Raw genomic sequence first — 15,901 nt, forward strand, 5'->3', positions numbered from 1 at the left:
ATCACTGGCCAGCAAGCCAGCAGCCTCACTGCTGTAAACTTCTGGTTTACTGTTTTTTTAGGTATTAGGGAAGCAAGGAGTCTTCATAAGGAATTTGAAGGGAGATAAGGAAATAGCTCTGCAGGTTTTTACAGAAATTCCCTCCCAGGCACGAAGGGCAGTGTGGGAGGAACGTGAAGGCTCTTGTCTGAATATTTATCGCGTGAGGGCTGAGGCTGGTGCTGTGCGTTATCAGAAGGAGGTGATGGCATCTCTCTGGTGCATAGGAGGGGGGAGGAGTTGCAGTAGCAGAGCAGAAGGACAGATTCAGCCATCAGAGTTGATTCCTTGGGCTTTTCAGGCTGTATCCGTTGTGGCAGCACTGGGCTGGGGCTTTGGCTCAGAGTAAGTTTCTGCTGCCACTTTAGTTCTGCTTGGCCTTCAGCTGCTGTTCAGAGCAGGACCATCTCTGAGGTCCTGTTGAACTGAGCCAGTGTAGTCAGTAGACATACAGCTCATCATACCCTGTGTACATTATCTTGTCTGCATCTCTTTTGACTCTTTTGGAGACTTAATCAGTATACTTATACAAAGATATCTACAGTTAGGTCATACCAACAAACTGAATGCTGTTCCAAGGATATCAAATCTCATGCTGCTCAGGGAAGTCCTTACTTTTTTGACATTAGTAACAGTTTTGCCATAAACTTAAGTCAAGATGAGGACTTCACTCTCTGCTTTATGCAGTACTTAATATCCAGGCATTTTGTTCAACTTCCAAATGCTGAGACTTTAATTAACATTTCCTACAAGTTTTTCATTAAAGTCTTCTATCCATCTGTTATTCCACTAATATCCCTGATAATGTCTCACTGTTGCTCCCTAGGCTACAGTATGAAGTTGAGCAGTGAATGCAATATGGCGTTAAACTTCAGAGCATGGCACTGAAGTCCAAGTTCAACAGATGTGGGCAGGTATCTCCACACATCCCTGCACAGTTCCCTACAGAACAGAATAGCTTGGGTCACAAAAGCAGTGCAGCTGCCTCTGTCCCCAGGACCGTGTCCATTGGTTTAGGGACAGCCATGTGATACTGCATTTGCATTGCTCAGTGCTGGAAAAAAAAAGGTGTCTTGGTGCTTGCTGGGATATTTCTGTACTACCATAGAATATGTATGCTTTAAATAGAAAGTATGTTCACCAGCTATCTTTTTAATGTGGTGCTCTGCTGATTTTTGTGATATATCCTGTTTAGAAGGGCTTTTTTCTCTTTTGCGAGCTGAAAAATTGTGCCGGAATAACTGAAAGCACTCTAAAGTCTGGAAATGAATGCATGTGAAAAGAACAACTTGTTATTTGAATAAGTTTGCCTGAAGGGGAATTGCTAAACTTTTACTAAAATTCCATTCCCTTCCTTCATGTTAATTAAATTAAAGCTTAAGGGGAGACCGTAATGTAGTAGTGTGATATATCTGGGATATAACTGAAGAAACAAAAAGTCATCTTACCTCCCTTGGCTTGTCTGTCTTTTTACTGAACACCGTGAGATTTCATTTGTAATAATGAACTTTGCATTTCTACCAAATGAAAGGAAGAGCATGCTGACAGGAAATGCAAGTTGCATACTCTTTGCAGAAGCCCGTGGCTGAATCCATGCTCTGTTCTTCATTCTGCTGCTTTATATGGCATCAGATTTCTTCTTCTGTCTTGAATTCCTATCTGACCACTGCCATCAGGCCATCAGAGCCACATTTCTTTTAGTTATAAATTGTTCTGTAGTAAACAGGGATTAAATAGTGTGTTTATGGCATCCATTCAACAAAATCATCCAGGGAGGGCATGTTATTTTTGGATTCTTAATCCCAGATAGGAGTACAGCCTCAGAGAAGAACTCTTTGAGAACAGCCCTGTGGAGAAGAACTTGGGGTTTCTGATGGACTAAAAGCTGGACATGAGCCAGCAGTGTGCTCTTGCAGCATGGAAGGCCAACAGCATCCTGGGCTGCATCAACAGAGGGGTGACGACAGGGAGAGGGAAGTGATTTTCTCCCTCTACTCTGCCCTCATGAGGCCCCATCTGGAGCACTGTGTCCAGGCCTGGGGCCCCCAGTACCAGAAGGACTGTAGTACCTCTGCTATGGAGAAAGGTTGAGGGGGTTGGGCTTGTTAATCTTGGAGAAGAGAAGGCTCGGGGGAGACCTCGCTGCAGTCTTCCAGTACCTGAGGAGAGCTTAGAAGCAGGAGGGGGACCAACTTTTTACACTGTCTGATAGTGACAGGAAGGGGGGAATAGCTTTAAACTAAAAGAGGGGAAATTTAGGTTAGATGTTAGGAAGACTTTTTTTTTACGCAGAGTGTGGTGAGGTGCTGGAGCGAGTTGCCCAGAGAAGCTATGGTTGCCCCATCTCTGGAGGCATTCTGTGCCAGTTTGGATGGGATCCAGGGCAGCCTGATGTGGTGGTTGGCAACCCTGTTCATGGCAGGGGGGTTGGAACTAGATGATCTTTAAGGTCCCCTCCAACCTAAGCCATTCTGTGATTCTACAAATCAGTCTTCTCAAGCAGCCCTGGAGAGGGAGTTAACGCAGCAGCAGTACTTCTGCTTTTTCATTGATTTCTCACAATTGGAAGCAGTGGTTCTTCTGTGCTGGGCCGCATGCAGGCACAGCAGGAGGCTCCTCTGGCTGCATTTGCTGTCCAAACAACTGCTCCTCGCCCCCTCAGTGAAAGAACCAGTGGGCAGACAGAAACATTTTGCAGGCCAGACCTGGCTAACAGGCGATGAACTGGAGCAATCTGATCAAAATACATGTATAACTGAGGCTTATTCTTGAATTTCTGGCATGGGGTAGGGCACGTGCTTTTCTGGTTTAGAGTGACTGTATCAAGTTTTGCATGTTTCAATTTTTGAACACCTCAGTGATATTCAGTGTCACAGACTTTCCAGGGGTTTCTTAGTCCCATGTGAGGTCAGGAATGCATACTTCAGATAGTCCTCAAGCAGGCTTGAGTGCACTGTATGGCATTCATGCAGTTTATGACTGTAGTCACATCAGCTGTGGTCATTTCTGGGAAAATTGTGCTTTGCTATTTTGCTTTTGCTTTGTTTACTTGTTTTGTCCCAGAATGTTGGCTTTAAGTCTGTATATAGAAATGAATGTTAGTGCTTCATGTGCAAAATGCAAGAAGTTGCCCTCAGGGCTGTGCTTATGCCCTTAGTACCTTTCAGGAGTTATTCTCCAAATTTCACCAGCTAGGCAGGATCTGATTAGGGGCACATGTACAGGTGACACTCCAGGACTGGCAGTGGGCTTCGCTTGCTGTACTTGGTAATTCAGTACAGAGTTTTGTCTTTTTACCAGACACAGATATCCGCAAATTAGATCCCCATTCAGACACACATCAGAGACCCATGACATTTGTAGACTTCTCTCAAGATTTCCTTGAACCAAGTTCCTTTCAGAGCATTTGCCTATTTCTCTACATTGCCCCTGCTGTTTATTTAAATAAGAGATGCCATTTTACCTCCAAACGATAGTGCACTATTGAGAAGATCTCTTAAAGAAGCTGCTGCTGCACTGTGCGCCAACGGCGGTCCCATTTCATTAGTGGAAAATAAACCCCTGATAAGCAAATGGGAATAAAGTCTTATGTAGCAAGAAGCATTTCATGAGAATACACTTAAAATTCTGTTTATATTGTATGCACACATCCAGTTAAGTTTTTTTTGGCCCCATTATGCAAATTAATTTATCTGTCCTAACTAAGGAATTAATTTGTTTTTCTAGTATTCTCATCGTGCTAGTACTAACATACCTGACATCGAAAGAGTTTTAGATTCTCCAAGATAGCATTTGTAGAATACTGTACCGACTTCAGAATATAAAGACAGAAATAAGAATAAGGTTTAGGTTGCAGATTTATGAATTATGAATTTATATTGATTCATAACTATTGGCGGCACTTGTGATGCCATCTGATACTAGGTGTGACTGACCAACTTTCTTCTACTTCTCTCTCCATGTAGAACACCAGAAGCCAGGGAGGAGTTTATAAGACTGACCATAGATAGAGATCAAAGCCTTTACCTCCAGATCCATCAGAAAGTAGGTACTTAGACATCTTTAGATAAGTTACTGTAGAATTAGGAGTCTAACAAAGCATCAAGATGTCAGCAGTGGCAGAGGTCTGGAAGAAATTTCCCGAATAGAATTATGTTTGGCCGCTCAGACGAGATATTGTCTTGACTAGTAACAGGCCAAGGGTCAAATCACAAAGCTAAAAGAAAGAGAATCAGACTGTACGATGTTAAGTTACAACAAAGAGGCAGCCCCCGATGGGAAAGAAACAGGTAAGGGTTGGAAGACATTTTTTGGGAAAAGAGACATCTCCTTAGCCATTAATTCGCTGGCTGATGGTAGGAAGAAGCAGCTCTTGCCCATTTGTTAGATGTGCAGTATGCCTAGCCTTGTTGCATAATTCTAGTAGTATGTATATGTGTAAAAATGTAGGACTTGGAGCTGTTTTCTGGAGTCATGCCAAAGGTTGATCTCGGTCAGCCTAACTGTGAGTCACTGCGCTGCTGAACGCAGTGCAGGTCCCGCTGGTTACCTAAAATGTGGTGATCAGTAATCCACTCCTACACAGATTGCGTCTTGACTAAATTTTCTGTTTGAGTTCTCTTTGTAATCATTTGTAAACATGAATTTATAATTGAAGTCAGAAGGTGCACTTGGTATTATGTAGGTAGAATAGGGGTTATATGAATCTTACTTTGGATGGAACCCTGGGCGGCCTGGTCTAGTGGGTGGCAACCCTGCCTGGGGCATGGGGGTTGGAACTGGATGATCTTTAAAGGCCCTTTCAGCCCAAGCCATTCAGTGATTCACTGATGATTCTACGATGATTGTATTAGTAAAATTACAGTCATACGTTTTGATTATCTTTGGGTGACCTTGGTCAGACTTCAGCAATATAGCAGCGATTTGGAAATTGAAGCTGAGAAGGCGTCTGAAGACCCATTTTTAAATTATAGTTGGCTGACTTTTCAGCAGTCTTTGAAATACTCAAAATGGGTTGGAAATGGGACTCAGTCTCCTGAGTGGTTTTTAAAAACAATTAGAAAAAAGTGTTATAAAACCAAGCGGCATGAGTTAAAGGGGTGCAGCTCAGTGTTTTTTTTTCCCCTTTTCAGGTATTCTACATGTTTGGGGTAGATCGCATTCTCAAGAGTCTATGCATGAAGTGAATGAGTAGACAGATGTTAATTCATTACTCTTGAGTGCTGCAGGATGAATATATATCACCTCTTGTTTATTCCTCAGGAGCCCTTGAAAGGCATAATGAGAAGCCAGGAAAAATAGATTTTTGTATCCATTTGTCCATCTCAGTTGTTTCTTATGTTCAAGAGATGAACATTCTAGGCAGGGTTAGCCAAACTCTTTGTCTTCCTTCATATGACCCACCAACTCATATTGTTTCCAGTGCAGCATTTCCTATGTCCTCTAATACCAGATATAAAGGGCAGAAAAGGCAGTCATAATTTAGTCATCTCCACCAGTTTAATTAAGGCAGGCTTGTCTAATCAGGGAAATGATGCCAAGAAATTTTATCTGACAGAATTTTTTGTACCACCTGCACATTGGTTTCTCTCCACAGTCCTCATTCACACAAAGCTTTCCAGGAAAAAGCTTTTCATATTTTCTATCCCAAGCGTAATAAAAAAGAATTGAAACAAATTCTTTGCAGATTTTTAATTCCAGCCCATGTCTTCTTCCCTCTCTCCTTTGACTTTAGCGGCTTTCTCTAAAAGTGTTCTTTTTGCTTTTCTTGCAGACTGTATGTGGATGGACCTTTTGGAAGTCCCTTTGAGGAATCCTTGAACTATGAGGTCAGCCTCTGCGTGGCTGGTGGTATTGGAGTTACACCATTCGCATCAGTACTCAACGCTCTGCTGTAAGTGAGCTTAAGCTTTGTAAAGCCATTTCTTCTCCCTTACCCTCCAGTTCACCATAATAGTGCATGTCAGAAGGGTTCTCGGAGTATTACAAAACTTCAGTTAGCACAGCACAAGTGAATGTTTCCTTGAAGAGAGGCAGCGGACTAGGGTATGTGGGAGCATAAGTAATCTCATATAGGTAACGTAACCCAGAGTTCTGGCAGAGTTGTGGAACTAACGCAAATCAACTGGACGATGCCATAGCATTTATACCCATACACAAGATAGCCTCTGGTCAATGCTTGCTATAACCACAGACCCTACAGCTAGGTTTGTTGCCCAGTATCTGCGTAGAGGAAGCTATGGACTGTGATAGTGTCTCTTTTTCGGTCAGTAGTTTGTGACAGTGTTTCAGCTGGAAGTGTAGGCCAGCTCTCATGTTTTGTTTTAATTTTGTAAGTGTGTTCCCTTTGGATTTTAAAGGAATGGGCTTGACTTGGATTCAGATTATGTTTGGATCTTTATCTGAAATATTAAAAATTTAGGTATGCCTTTTTCTCTATTCTTTTCCTTCTATATTAAATTAAAACCTTTGGAATTATCTTCAAACCAAACCTTTCATCTCTTGCTTCTCTGTCACGCTGGCAACATGGATCCCCCGAAATATTACACCGCATGCAGTCAGTGTTAGTCATTTTTCACTCAGAGGATGGTGACGCACTGGAACAGGTTGCCCAGAGAGCTTGTGGATGCCTTGTCCCTGGAGGCATTCAAGGCCAGGCTGGATGTCGCTGTGAGCAACCTAGTCTAGTGGTTGGCGACCCTGCCCATGGCAGGGGGTTGAAACTCGATGGTCTTTGAGGTCCTTTTCAACCCAGGCCATTCTATGATTCTATGAAGTAGGCTTGTTTTTATGATTCTTATAGATGTTTTTTTTTATTATTATTATTTTTTTTTTCTGGGGTATTAGCTCAGGTCTTCAGTCACTTAAGAACCCCTGTTTCACTCCACAGCCAACCAAAGCAGCAATACTTCCCTGAAGTCTTACAAGGCTGGATGGCTCTGGGAAGGTTTTACAGTACACAGTTGAAGCATTTGTTCTAATGGACATGCCAATGGACAATTCTAACTCAAAAGTGAAGTTAAAACCTGGATTTAAATGCCATGAAGTTTTTCTGTCCTTGATCTGAGCAGGACTTGGTGATGTTGAGCACTTCTAAAAATTAGCAACCCCACCTGTCTCATAGTGCAGCCCTCAGAGTCCAGCCCAGTCCCCTTCATTTTCTTTTCCTGTCAGTGTATTGAACATCCTCTCAAAGAGAGAAAGAATGTGAAACATGGGTACAATTTTTCTTAAGGCTTACAGGCCAGAGGGGTAAGCTGCCCGTTTTGCCGACCATTTTCCTTGGGATGTTTTATCCTTGACAGTGTTTAGTAAAAATGTCACAGATCATAATGATAGGCCAACAGCAGGTAATGAAGTGGCTGCCTCTAGCAGTGATTTAATAGATGCCGTAAGAACTCATGCAGACATTGCCATAGAAGCTTAGCATCCAAAAACTTTAGCAATCCGCGCTTTTGGTTAAAGCCATAAATAGGTTTCCGAGCAACCAATCCCGTAACCTGGCTTTGTAGCCCATCTTCCTCTTGTTCATTGTAACGTGATGCAGGGGAATAATTCTGTGATTATGGAAAAAAAAAAATCAGCCTGCTTTCATTCTCAGTATTTAAACATCAACAATAAAACGCCAGTCTCCTGGACGAGCTGCCTGTTGTCTTTGCCCTGGCTGAGAAGAAATTGGCAGGTGTGAAAATGCGAAGTGCCTTAGGATGCCAGTGCTGCAGAGCAGCGAGGCCAGTCCTGTTGTGTCAAGGACATGCAAACCTGGGGGAGATCAGAACCCTGTCAAGCAGGAAAGTCATTTGTTCCTGCTCAGTTATGTTCCTGTTCTGTGAGCGCAGTTTAATTCCTGCCCTTCCCTGCACTTGACTCTTGAACTCTACACCCTATTTTTAAAAAATCATGACTTACATTAAAGAAAGCTGGTGGCTTACAGCAGGAGAAGCTTTAAATAATGGCTGCTATTATGGGCAGTGATAACATTTAGAAATGTGCGAGAAGTACTGTATACATCTGGATCTGTTTACAACGAGAGATTTCACCTTTAATACATAGTATAAATACATCATAGTATATCCTCCTGGAGTTAGACCCAAGTGTGTTTATCTGAGGTGAGATTTTAAGTTTATGCTTGACTTGTTTTCTGAAATCTTGTAGTCCAGCTGCAGTGTTTCATCACCAAGAGTGGTGGTCTGTTACTGAGCTATTGTAATTCCTTACAAATTCCTTACATTTTTCTCTTTTATCCTTTTTTCATTTTTTTAAGTGGTGAAAGGCACTTACTTTCCTCCCTACTGCTTATCCTTGTCTCATCTGACCAGATCTGACCCTTTGTAAGGGCTTGTCTTAGAAGCAGTCAGAGGAAGATGGAGGAAATCCTACACTACAGGTCAACAGTTTACAATTACAAAAGCTGTAGTCAGGACTTGAAAGACACACTTCTCCCCAGTCTTAATGTACTTTCTTTTCTCTATAAGGGTTAGGCCACATGAAGGATGAGTTCTCAGCCTCTATGTGTTGCTAAGAATGTCTCGATATTTGCTTCTCAGGCTCATACTGGAAGTGAAGGGCGTAGGGAGGTAGAACAGTGGCTAGATCTATCATTTATGTGTATCTTCTGTTAGGACAATACCCTGGCTGAGTATGCGAGAGACCTTAATTGTATGGTGCGTTGTGTTACGAAGCCTTTTTACTGAGGTTGGCTCCTGGAACTGGTATTTGAAGTCACCAGTCTGTGATCTTCTCTGTCTGAAAATCTGTGTGGAAGAGGTGGAAACAAACTGTTCATTGGCCATTTCAGTGATCAGAGCAACAGCAAACAGCATTGGCTAACTAAGAGAAGACTTCCTAGATATTTTGTTTGGTTAAAAACTCATTAATCATCAGGATTATTTTCATTTCTATTTTCTATTCCAGTTTGTTCCAGTACTTCCTTTGTGCTGTAGCTCCATTTTGTTTGCATTAGAAATCTGATGTAATATTCATGTTTTTCTAAACAAAATGTCAGAATATGTCCATAACTACACTTTATCACCAGCGTTTTTGGAGGAGTGTAGCGTATCTCACAGTTGCCTAGCACAATGAAGCTCTGAATTGATTTGGTCTTTGTGATTCTGCTGCAGTATTAATTATAATCAACCACAGCCTTTCACATACAATGGCAGAATTTAGTGCTGACATTATTGAATTTGTCAATATTTTTCTCTTAGGGGTCGCTTTATAAACCTTATAAACAATTGACATAATACACTTGAACTTAGAATGTCTGCTTTGCTTTGAAATAAAAGTCTGATGATGATGATGCATGAATCCATATTTGCAGCCCAAATTGTCTGTATACTTGACAACTTCCTAATACAGAAACACAATCTGTGAGGGGTGTTGGATATGTGCTTGAGATTTATTATTCTCAGGATCATCCAGATAGACTGTGCTGATCATTTCAGTGTCTGATGTATCATAAAATGAAGAACAGCTTTGCAGTTGGCTTCTAATGAAAATTCCTGTTTCCACTAATATAAAGCATCTTAGTTAACGTTCCCTTTTTGAATGATAATTTTTAATTCCCCAAACATTTCATTTTCAAGTGATGGCTGGAAATGCTACAAACTGAGAAGACTCTACTTCATCTGGGTGTGCAGGGACGTCGAATCTTTCCGCTGGTTTGCAGATTTGCTCTGTATGTTGCATAACAAGGTAATAGGTGTTGCTTGGTAGGGTACCGATAATGTAATAAATGCAAGGTGTGTTCACTCTACAGCTGGGATGCTATAGAGAAAACAAGCGAATTCCAGCTTTGCCTGGGCTGCCTGACCCACATTCCATTGTGCTTGAAGCTACACGAAACAGTTTATCTCACTGGTATTTCATGGCACAGTATTGCTGGATGACTGTGAAATTTTTTGAGATGGAAGAAGAACGTGCCAGGTTGGGGAGTCTTAGTGGCTTATGCCTTGTGGTTTGTACACAGATTGAGAAGGGAGTGGGCTTTACAATTTCAAGTGGATTTTAAAAGCAGTGTAGCTTTCTAAAATAATATTTTGTTCACATCCTGATGGGCAACATTCTGGACTGCACAAAGGGGCGCTATGCAAGCACATCTTCATTAAAAACCTTATTTCACTGATGCTGAAACTTGAGTCTTATCAAGATAGTAGTCACAAGTTACTTTATACTTACATTAAAATAAAGGATATTTCACTAGCTGTTTTTATCATCCTCCTAGCTCTGGCAAGAGAATCGACCAGATTATATAAACATCCAGCTGTACCTCAGTCAAACAGATGGAATACAGGTATGTGGCTAAAGATTGTTTGTAAACCAAACTAGACCTTGGGGTAGCAGACAATGCAAACTGTCAGTCATACGCAAAAGAGAGTTACTGCAGATGGCCAAAACAGGAAATGAGGCAATAAACTCTAGTGATTGATTCATTAGTAGGGCAGGAGAGCAAGTTCCTCCCCACGGCATTAAGAGAATCTAGTCTAGTAGTCTTAACTTGATTATATGTGGGCAGAAATCCATATCTTCCTTTTCTAGGAAAGAGGTCCTTCCAGGCCAGGCCACAGACCAGACTGTTGGCAGGGTTTCATGGGAAATCTGCATCATGGCTGGGCTAAGAATCAAAGCAGGATAGTTGCAGGAGCTTGGAAGCTCAAATCTTCTTTTAAACTAAATATTTTGAGAGAACCTAGCTACTTTTAAAAGTTTCTGATTGTTTTTGCCTGAGATATAAAAGTTACAAATGCTTTGATGTATGAGACTGGAAATTATATTGAACTGTCAATTGTCATGCTATCAACCACAATACTGTGCTCATTCCTCAACTCCTCTAATCTCCCTTAGCTCTTTATGCTTATGATCTTCATTTTACATTATTTATTTACATAATCCTGAGCTTGATTTTTTACTGTACTGCATCTGAAAGCTTCACCATTCACTCACTGCCACAGGCCCAGGAGCAAGCCTGACAATTGCTGCAAAACATGAAATGCAATGAGAAACCGTGCCCAAAGAATTTTGATCTATCTGGTATCAGGTAGAGGCAGCATAATATTTACAGCTCCAGCAGGGACACTTTCCAATAGTTTAGATAATGTGATAGCTACAGCAGTTTCAAACAGTGCTCCACAGATTTAATGCCTGGATGACATATGTCGTCTTGAATGGAGGGCTTGAAAATAACCTAATTGTGAACCTGGTATGCAATTAGGTTGATGTTAAAACTTGAAGCAGGATTGCGTGGCAAAGACACAGCAAGATTGTAATAACAGACAATTCAAAGTAAGTTTCCTGATGCTGTGTTTGAAGCAGATCCTGAATTTATTATTTAAGTCAACTTTGTTTTAAGTCTTTGTTTAAAGTCACTTTTCTTTTGTGGCTGTTGAACAAAGCTGGCGTGAACTATAATGCTGCTCATGATTTCTCAAGGGGGTGTTAAACTCAGCTCTCCATTGCCTTACAGCTTATGTGTTCACTGATGTCAGTCCAAGTGCTGACTGCTACCAAAATCAGGGCATTTTCGTTTCATGCTGCCTTTGCTCAGGAGTAGCATGCCAGTGTGACAACAGGGAGTCAATCCCATCCTTCAGCAAATGCCTCCTGAATATAAAAGGCCACTGGAGGATGAATTGGCCAAGGCTGCGTTTGCATTGGTGTGAGCCATGTTTCAAATCATTCAGCAGTGGAGGGAATGTGGGAGCCTAGAGAAGATGTAATTCCCCTCTGCATTCCTGTTGGAGTAGGTCACAAAACCAAGGAAAGGTAATGCCCTACAATGGAAGGGCATTTGACCTTGTAGAAGTGCTGGTGAGTTAGCACTGCTGGAATGGGTTGGGTTCCACCTGGGGACCCATTTTGGCTGCTTTCTGCTGTTGAAGCAGCACAAAGCATCTGGCAAACTACTCCCAGGGAGAAATGTAAGATTTCCCTTGTTATTTTTTCAGGCCTGGTCTTCTTAATAATTACTTGTACAAAGTCAAAAAAAAATACTCTGGACAGAAATATGATTTTTGCATCAGCAGTGTTTCTTCCAGCTAAGCATTAAAGGCCAATGAGGGAATGAATAATAGGAGCATGGTTATTGTTTTATGGCTCAAATAAATTGGTTTAAAAATAATGAGTAGATTAATGAGCAGCTGCATGAGGAACAATGTATAGCAAGCACCAAGGAGACGCATTGAAAAGGCAGTGAGCAGAGATATTGATGCATGAAATAGCTCCAATTTTAATCTCAACTGTCTGATACTTGTGTTCAGGTTTTACACCTCATCGATGTGGTAGGTTGGGCAATGTCGGGAATGGGAGCCCTGGGTGACATGAGACAATCAGCATATCAGGCAGTATGGAATTTTTGGTTTCTTGCAGAAAATAATTGGTGAAAAATATCAAGCCCTAAACTCAAGGCTTTTGATTGGACGACCCCGGTGGAAACTTCTTTTTGATGAAATAGCGAAGTATAACAGGCGGTGAGTACCAGTCTTCTTGAAGGATGGCACAATTTGAAGGATGGGGATATTAGGTCTTTGCAGCTATATTTGTATGAAAGTGTTTTTTGGGTTTTATCTAAGAGTCTAATGTTCAGGGTACTGATGTTGAAATTAGCTGGTGTTCTGCTGTGAGAGATAGCCCACGTTTCAGTTTGTGCAGGCTGGGGCAATCCCAAGCACAAGTACAGGCCGAGCAGAAGTTGTATTGAAAGCAACCCTGAGGAGGATGACTTGGGGGTGCTGATATGACAACGTGCTCTTGTAGCCTAGAAAGCCAACTGTATCCTGGGCTGGAGTGAAAGTAGTGTGGCCAGCAGTTCAGGTAGGTGATTGTCCCCCTCTGCTCTTTCCTCTTGAGGCCCCATCTGCAGTAGTGCATCCAGGACAGCGCAAGAAAGATGTGGAGCTGTTGGAGCAAGTCCAGAGGAGGGCCATGAAGATGCTCAGAGGGCTGGAGCACCTCTCCTATGAAGACAGGCTGAGGGAGCTGGGCTTGTTCAGCCTGGAGAAGACTCTGGGAAGACCTCATTGTGGCCTTCCAATACCTGAAGGGACCTACAGAAAAGCTGGGGAGGGACTCTTTGTCAGCGACAGGTGAAAGGAAAAGGGGTAATAGTTTTCATCCAGAAAGTGTAGATGTAAGGAAAAAATTCTTCACTGTAAGGGTGTAGTGAGGCACTGTAACAGGTTGCCCAGATACGCTCTGAATACTCTGTTCCCAGAGGTGTTTGAGGCCAAGTTGGATGGAGCTGTGGGCAGCTTGGTTTGATAGGACATATCCCTTCACATGGAAGGCAGCTGTAACTGGATGATCTTTAAGGTCCTTTCCAACCCAAGCTTTTCTATGAATTTGTGATTTTTTTAAAAACTCAGAATAATCCATCTTTTCATGCAGCTAGGACATTCAGTGGCCCAAAAAAATAATACTGATAGATTCCAATCTCACTGCACAGAGATTGTGTATTTTTTATCCACTGCAATATCTTGCTTGCAACATAGGCTGTTTTTACTATAATTTTTGTGATTTTTAGCACTGGATTAGAAAAAATAAATTGCGCAAGGAAGAATCTGACTGTCGTGTATTGTTTTTATTCAGAGGATGTGTTGTCTTTGGGAATTGCTGGCACTTTTTTATTCTTTATTAAGACCTGGCAGTGCCTTTTTACTGTTCTAGGCAAACATAGTACTGTCTAAAACAAGACAGTTGTAAACTGGAGAAGACATGCATTTAGACCATGGAATATATTTTCCAGATACAGCTTTATTGATTGGTTGTGTTACACCCTACTGACAGTTTTCTCCCTCAAAAGCTGGTCTGGAAGAAAAGATTGTACGCGTTTTCCCTATTCCACTTCTGTCAAAGTCAATAGGGTAGGAGCAGGCTACCTGCAGTAGTTGTCGAAGGAAACCTGGGTGCACCAGAGTGAGAGGTACTGTCCCATTCTCATTCACTCATGTCAAAAAGATTTTGTCTTCTGTTTCACTTCTGACCTGTTGCCCATGGCTTATTAGTTCTTCTGGAGCTGAATATGAGTAGGGAATATTGAGCCCTGTATCTTGAGTAATATAGAGCACCAGTATGTTTCACTGTTGGCATGAATAAGGTGCTGCTGATACATATCTTGGATTCACATCCTAGAGGTAGGTTGTCGTAGAAAGGGTCCCTTGCCCAGGATGCCTCAAAGACTGCTGCAGGGCTGTGAACCCCACTTCAGTGGGGTTTTGTAGTAAAAAGCAATGGGAAAGAAGGTTAAGTAGAGAGGGCAGAAAAGCAAGTTGGCTCTGTCTCAGCCTCCTGCGTAGTGGACTGTCAACCTTTTCTGGTACATTCTAATATCTTTTTTGTTTAATGGTGCAAACCCAGTTTTATGAAATGAAAATGGAAATGGTGATGCTTCTGCCACTTCCTTGCACGGCTGCAATTGCACATAATATGGATGAAGGTGTTAGTGGTTGTCCTACTTGCTTTTTCTTTTGTGCTTTCCATTGCATTAGACCTAATTAGACCTTCAAGTGCCATTTCCTCTGCATTTTCATGTCAGGTCTTTGAATTGTGCCACCATTTCCAAGCAAGATGTCTTTCATTATCTAAATAATGTTCTGCCTATTTTGATCATCCTGCAGCTTGCTAAGATGTAGTCTTTCTCAGCATCTGTCATCTCTTTACCACAATTTATAGATACAGGTTGTTCTCTGTAGATGTAATTACCTGTACGTTACAACTTGTAACTCGGTATCCTACATATATTCACATATTATAGATGAATATTCTTTCTATGTCCCTGAATAAGACAGGGACTTCCATTTTTCTCTGTAGTCTAAGTCTTCCAGTTTCCTAGTCTCCTACTAACTGTATTTCAGTTCCTGTTTTTCCACCTAAACAACTCTGCTGCAATGTGGATACCAAAATAAAATAAAAAAAAAGCTGGGCAACCAAGTTTTTTCCAGCATCTGGTGCCAATGTTCAGATGTTCACATGTATTTGCAATCACCCCCTTGGGCTTGTTTATGGGCAGCCAAGAAGTCAAGATATTTTCCATTTTTTATCTTGTGATTTTAGTAAAAGCTGTGCATAAATAAACACGCAGCTGGCGAAGCTCTCATCAGTTTAGCCATCTGATTGGTTTGTGGTTTGTGGATTGTTGCTGTTGTTGCTGTTTGAATCCCAAACAGTCAAAGTGCATTTGTAAGTGTGAGCTTTGCCAGAGCTTCAGAGCATGACATTGGTCAACCCAGCATCAGGTTCCTAACTCTTTCTTCTGAAGTAAGCAGAGCAGACGCATGCCATCTACTGTTGGTATTTTATACGACATCTGCAGTCCCAAAGATGAACGCTGGGACTTTATGTAATAAATTATTGGTCTTCTTTTTCTTGCTCTTTTTTTTAGGACAGAGCAGACTTGTTTCTGGTCAGTCATGTCCTGAGTGCAAAGCTTACACTATGCCATTGCTGCTGTGCTTTCTTAGTTCTGCGTAGTTCAAGTAGATTTTTTGAGATGAAGTCTGTCCTAGAAAAAGGCATGAATACCTGAAAGAGGGGAAGGCATGGAGCACCACGATACATTTCCCATGCACTGTAAGAAAGATACCCCCTCTCCAAGAGTGAATGTGGGATTTAAAACTGGAATATTTCAAGTCTGAAAGTCTGAGTCTGTCCTCTCTTTAAGTAGCAAAGAATTTCAGTTTTCCCTGCAAGCAGGGGATTGGTGGGCGTGAGTAGGGCAGAATGTGGGGGTGAACTGTGGGAAGTAAGTGGTACATGGAGTGATGCCCAGAATAGCCATCAGGGGAGGCCATCACTGGGAAGGAAACTTGAGAGCCTCCTGCTCAGGACATGGGGCAAAGGAGTTAGTGTTTCTGGAGACCTTGTGAATCAG

General features: G+C 41.8%; 1 protein-coding gene across 1 annotated transcript in view; it reads left to right on the forward strand.

Moving 5' to 3' along the window:
- The window catches only part of NOX4 (NADPH oxidase 4), a 115,616-nt gene that overhangs the window by 86,309 nt on the left and 13,406 nt on the right, over positions 1 to 15,901 (forward strand). The window contains exons 14-17 of the mRNA XM_021382298.1: positions 5,813 to 5,932; positions 9,624 to 9,732; positions 10,262 to 10,330; positions 12,403 to 12,503. Of these exons, the coding sequence (XP_021237973.1) occupies positions 5,813 to 5,932; positions 9,624 to 9,732; positions 10,262 to 10,330; positions 12,403 to 12,503 (399 nt within the window). The remainder of the gene's footprint in view (positions 1 to 5,812; positions 5,933 to 9,623; positions 9,733 to 10,261; positions 10,331 to 12,402; positions 12,504 to 15,901) is intronic.

This window comes from Numida meleagris, chromosome 1 (genome assembly GCF_002078875.1).
Source record: "Numida meleagris isolate 19003 breed g44 Domestic line chromosome 1, NumMel1.0, whole genome shotgun sequence".
Taxonomy (NCBI): domain Eukaryota; kingdom Metazoa; phylum Chordata; class Aves; order Galliformes; family Numididae; genus Numida; species Numida meleagris.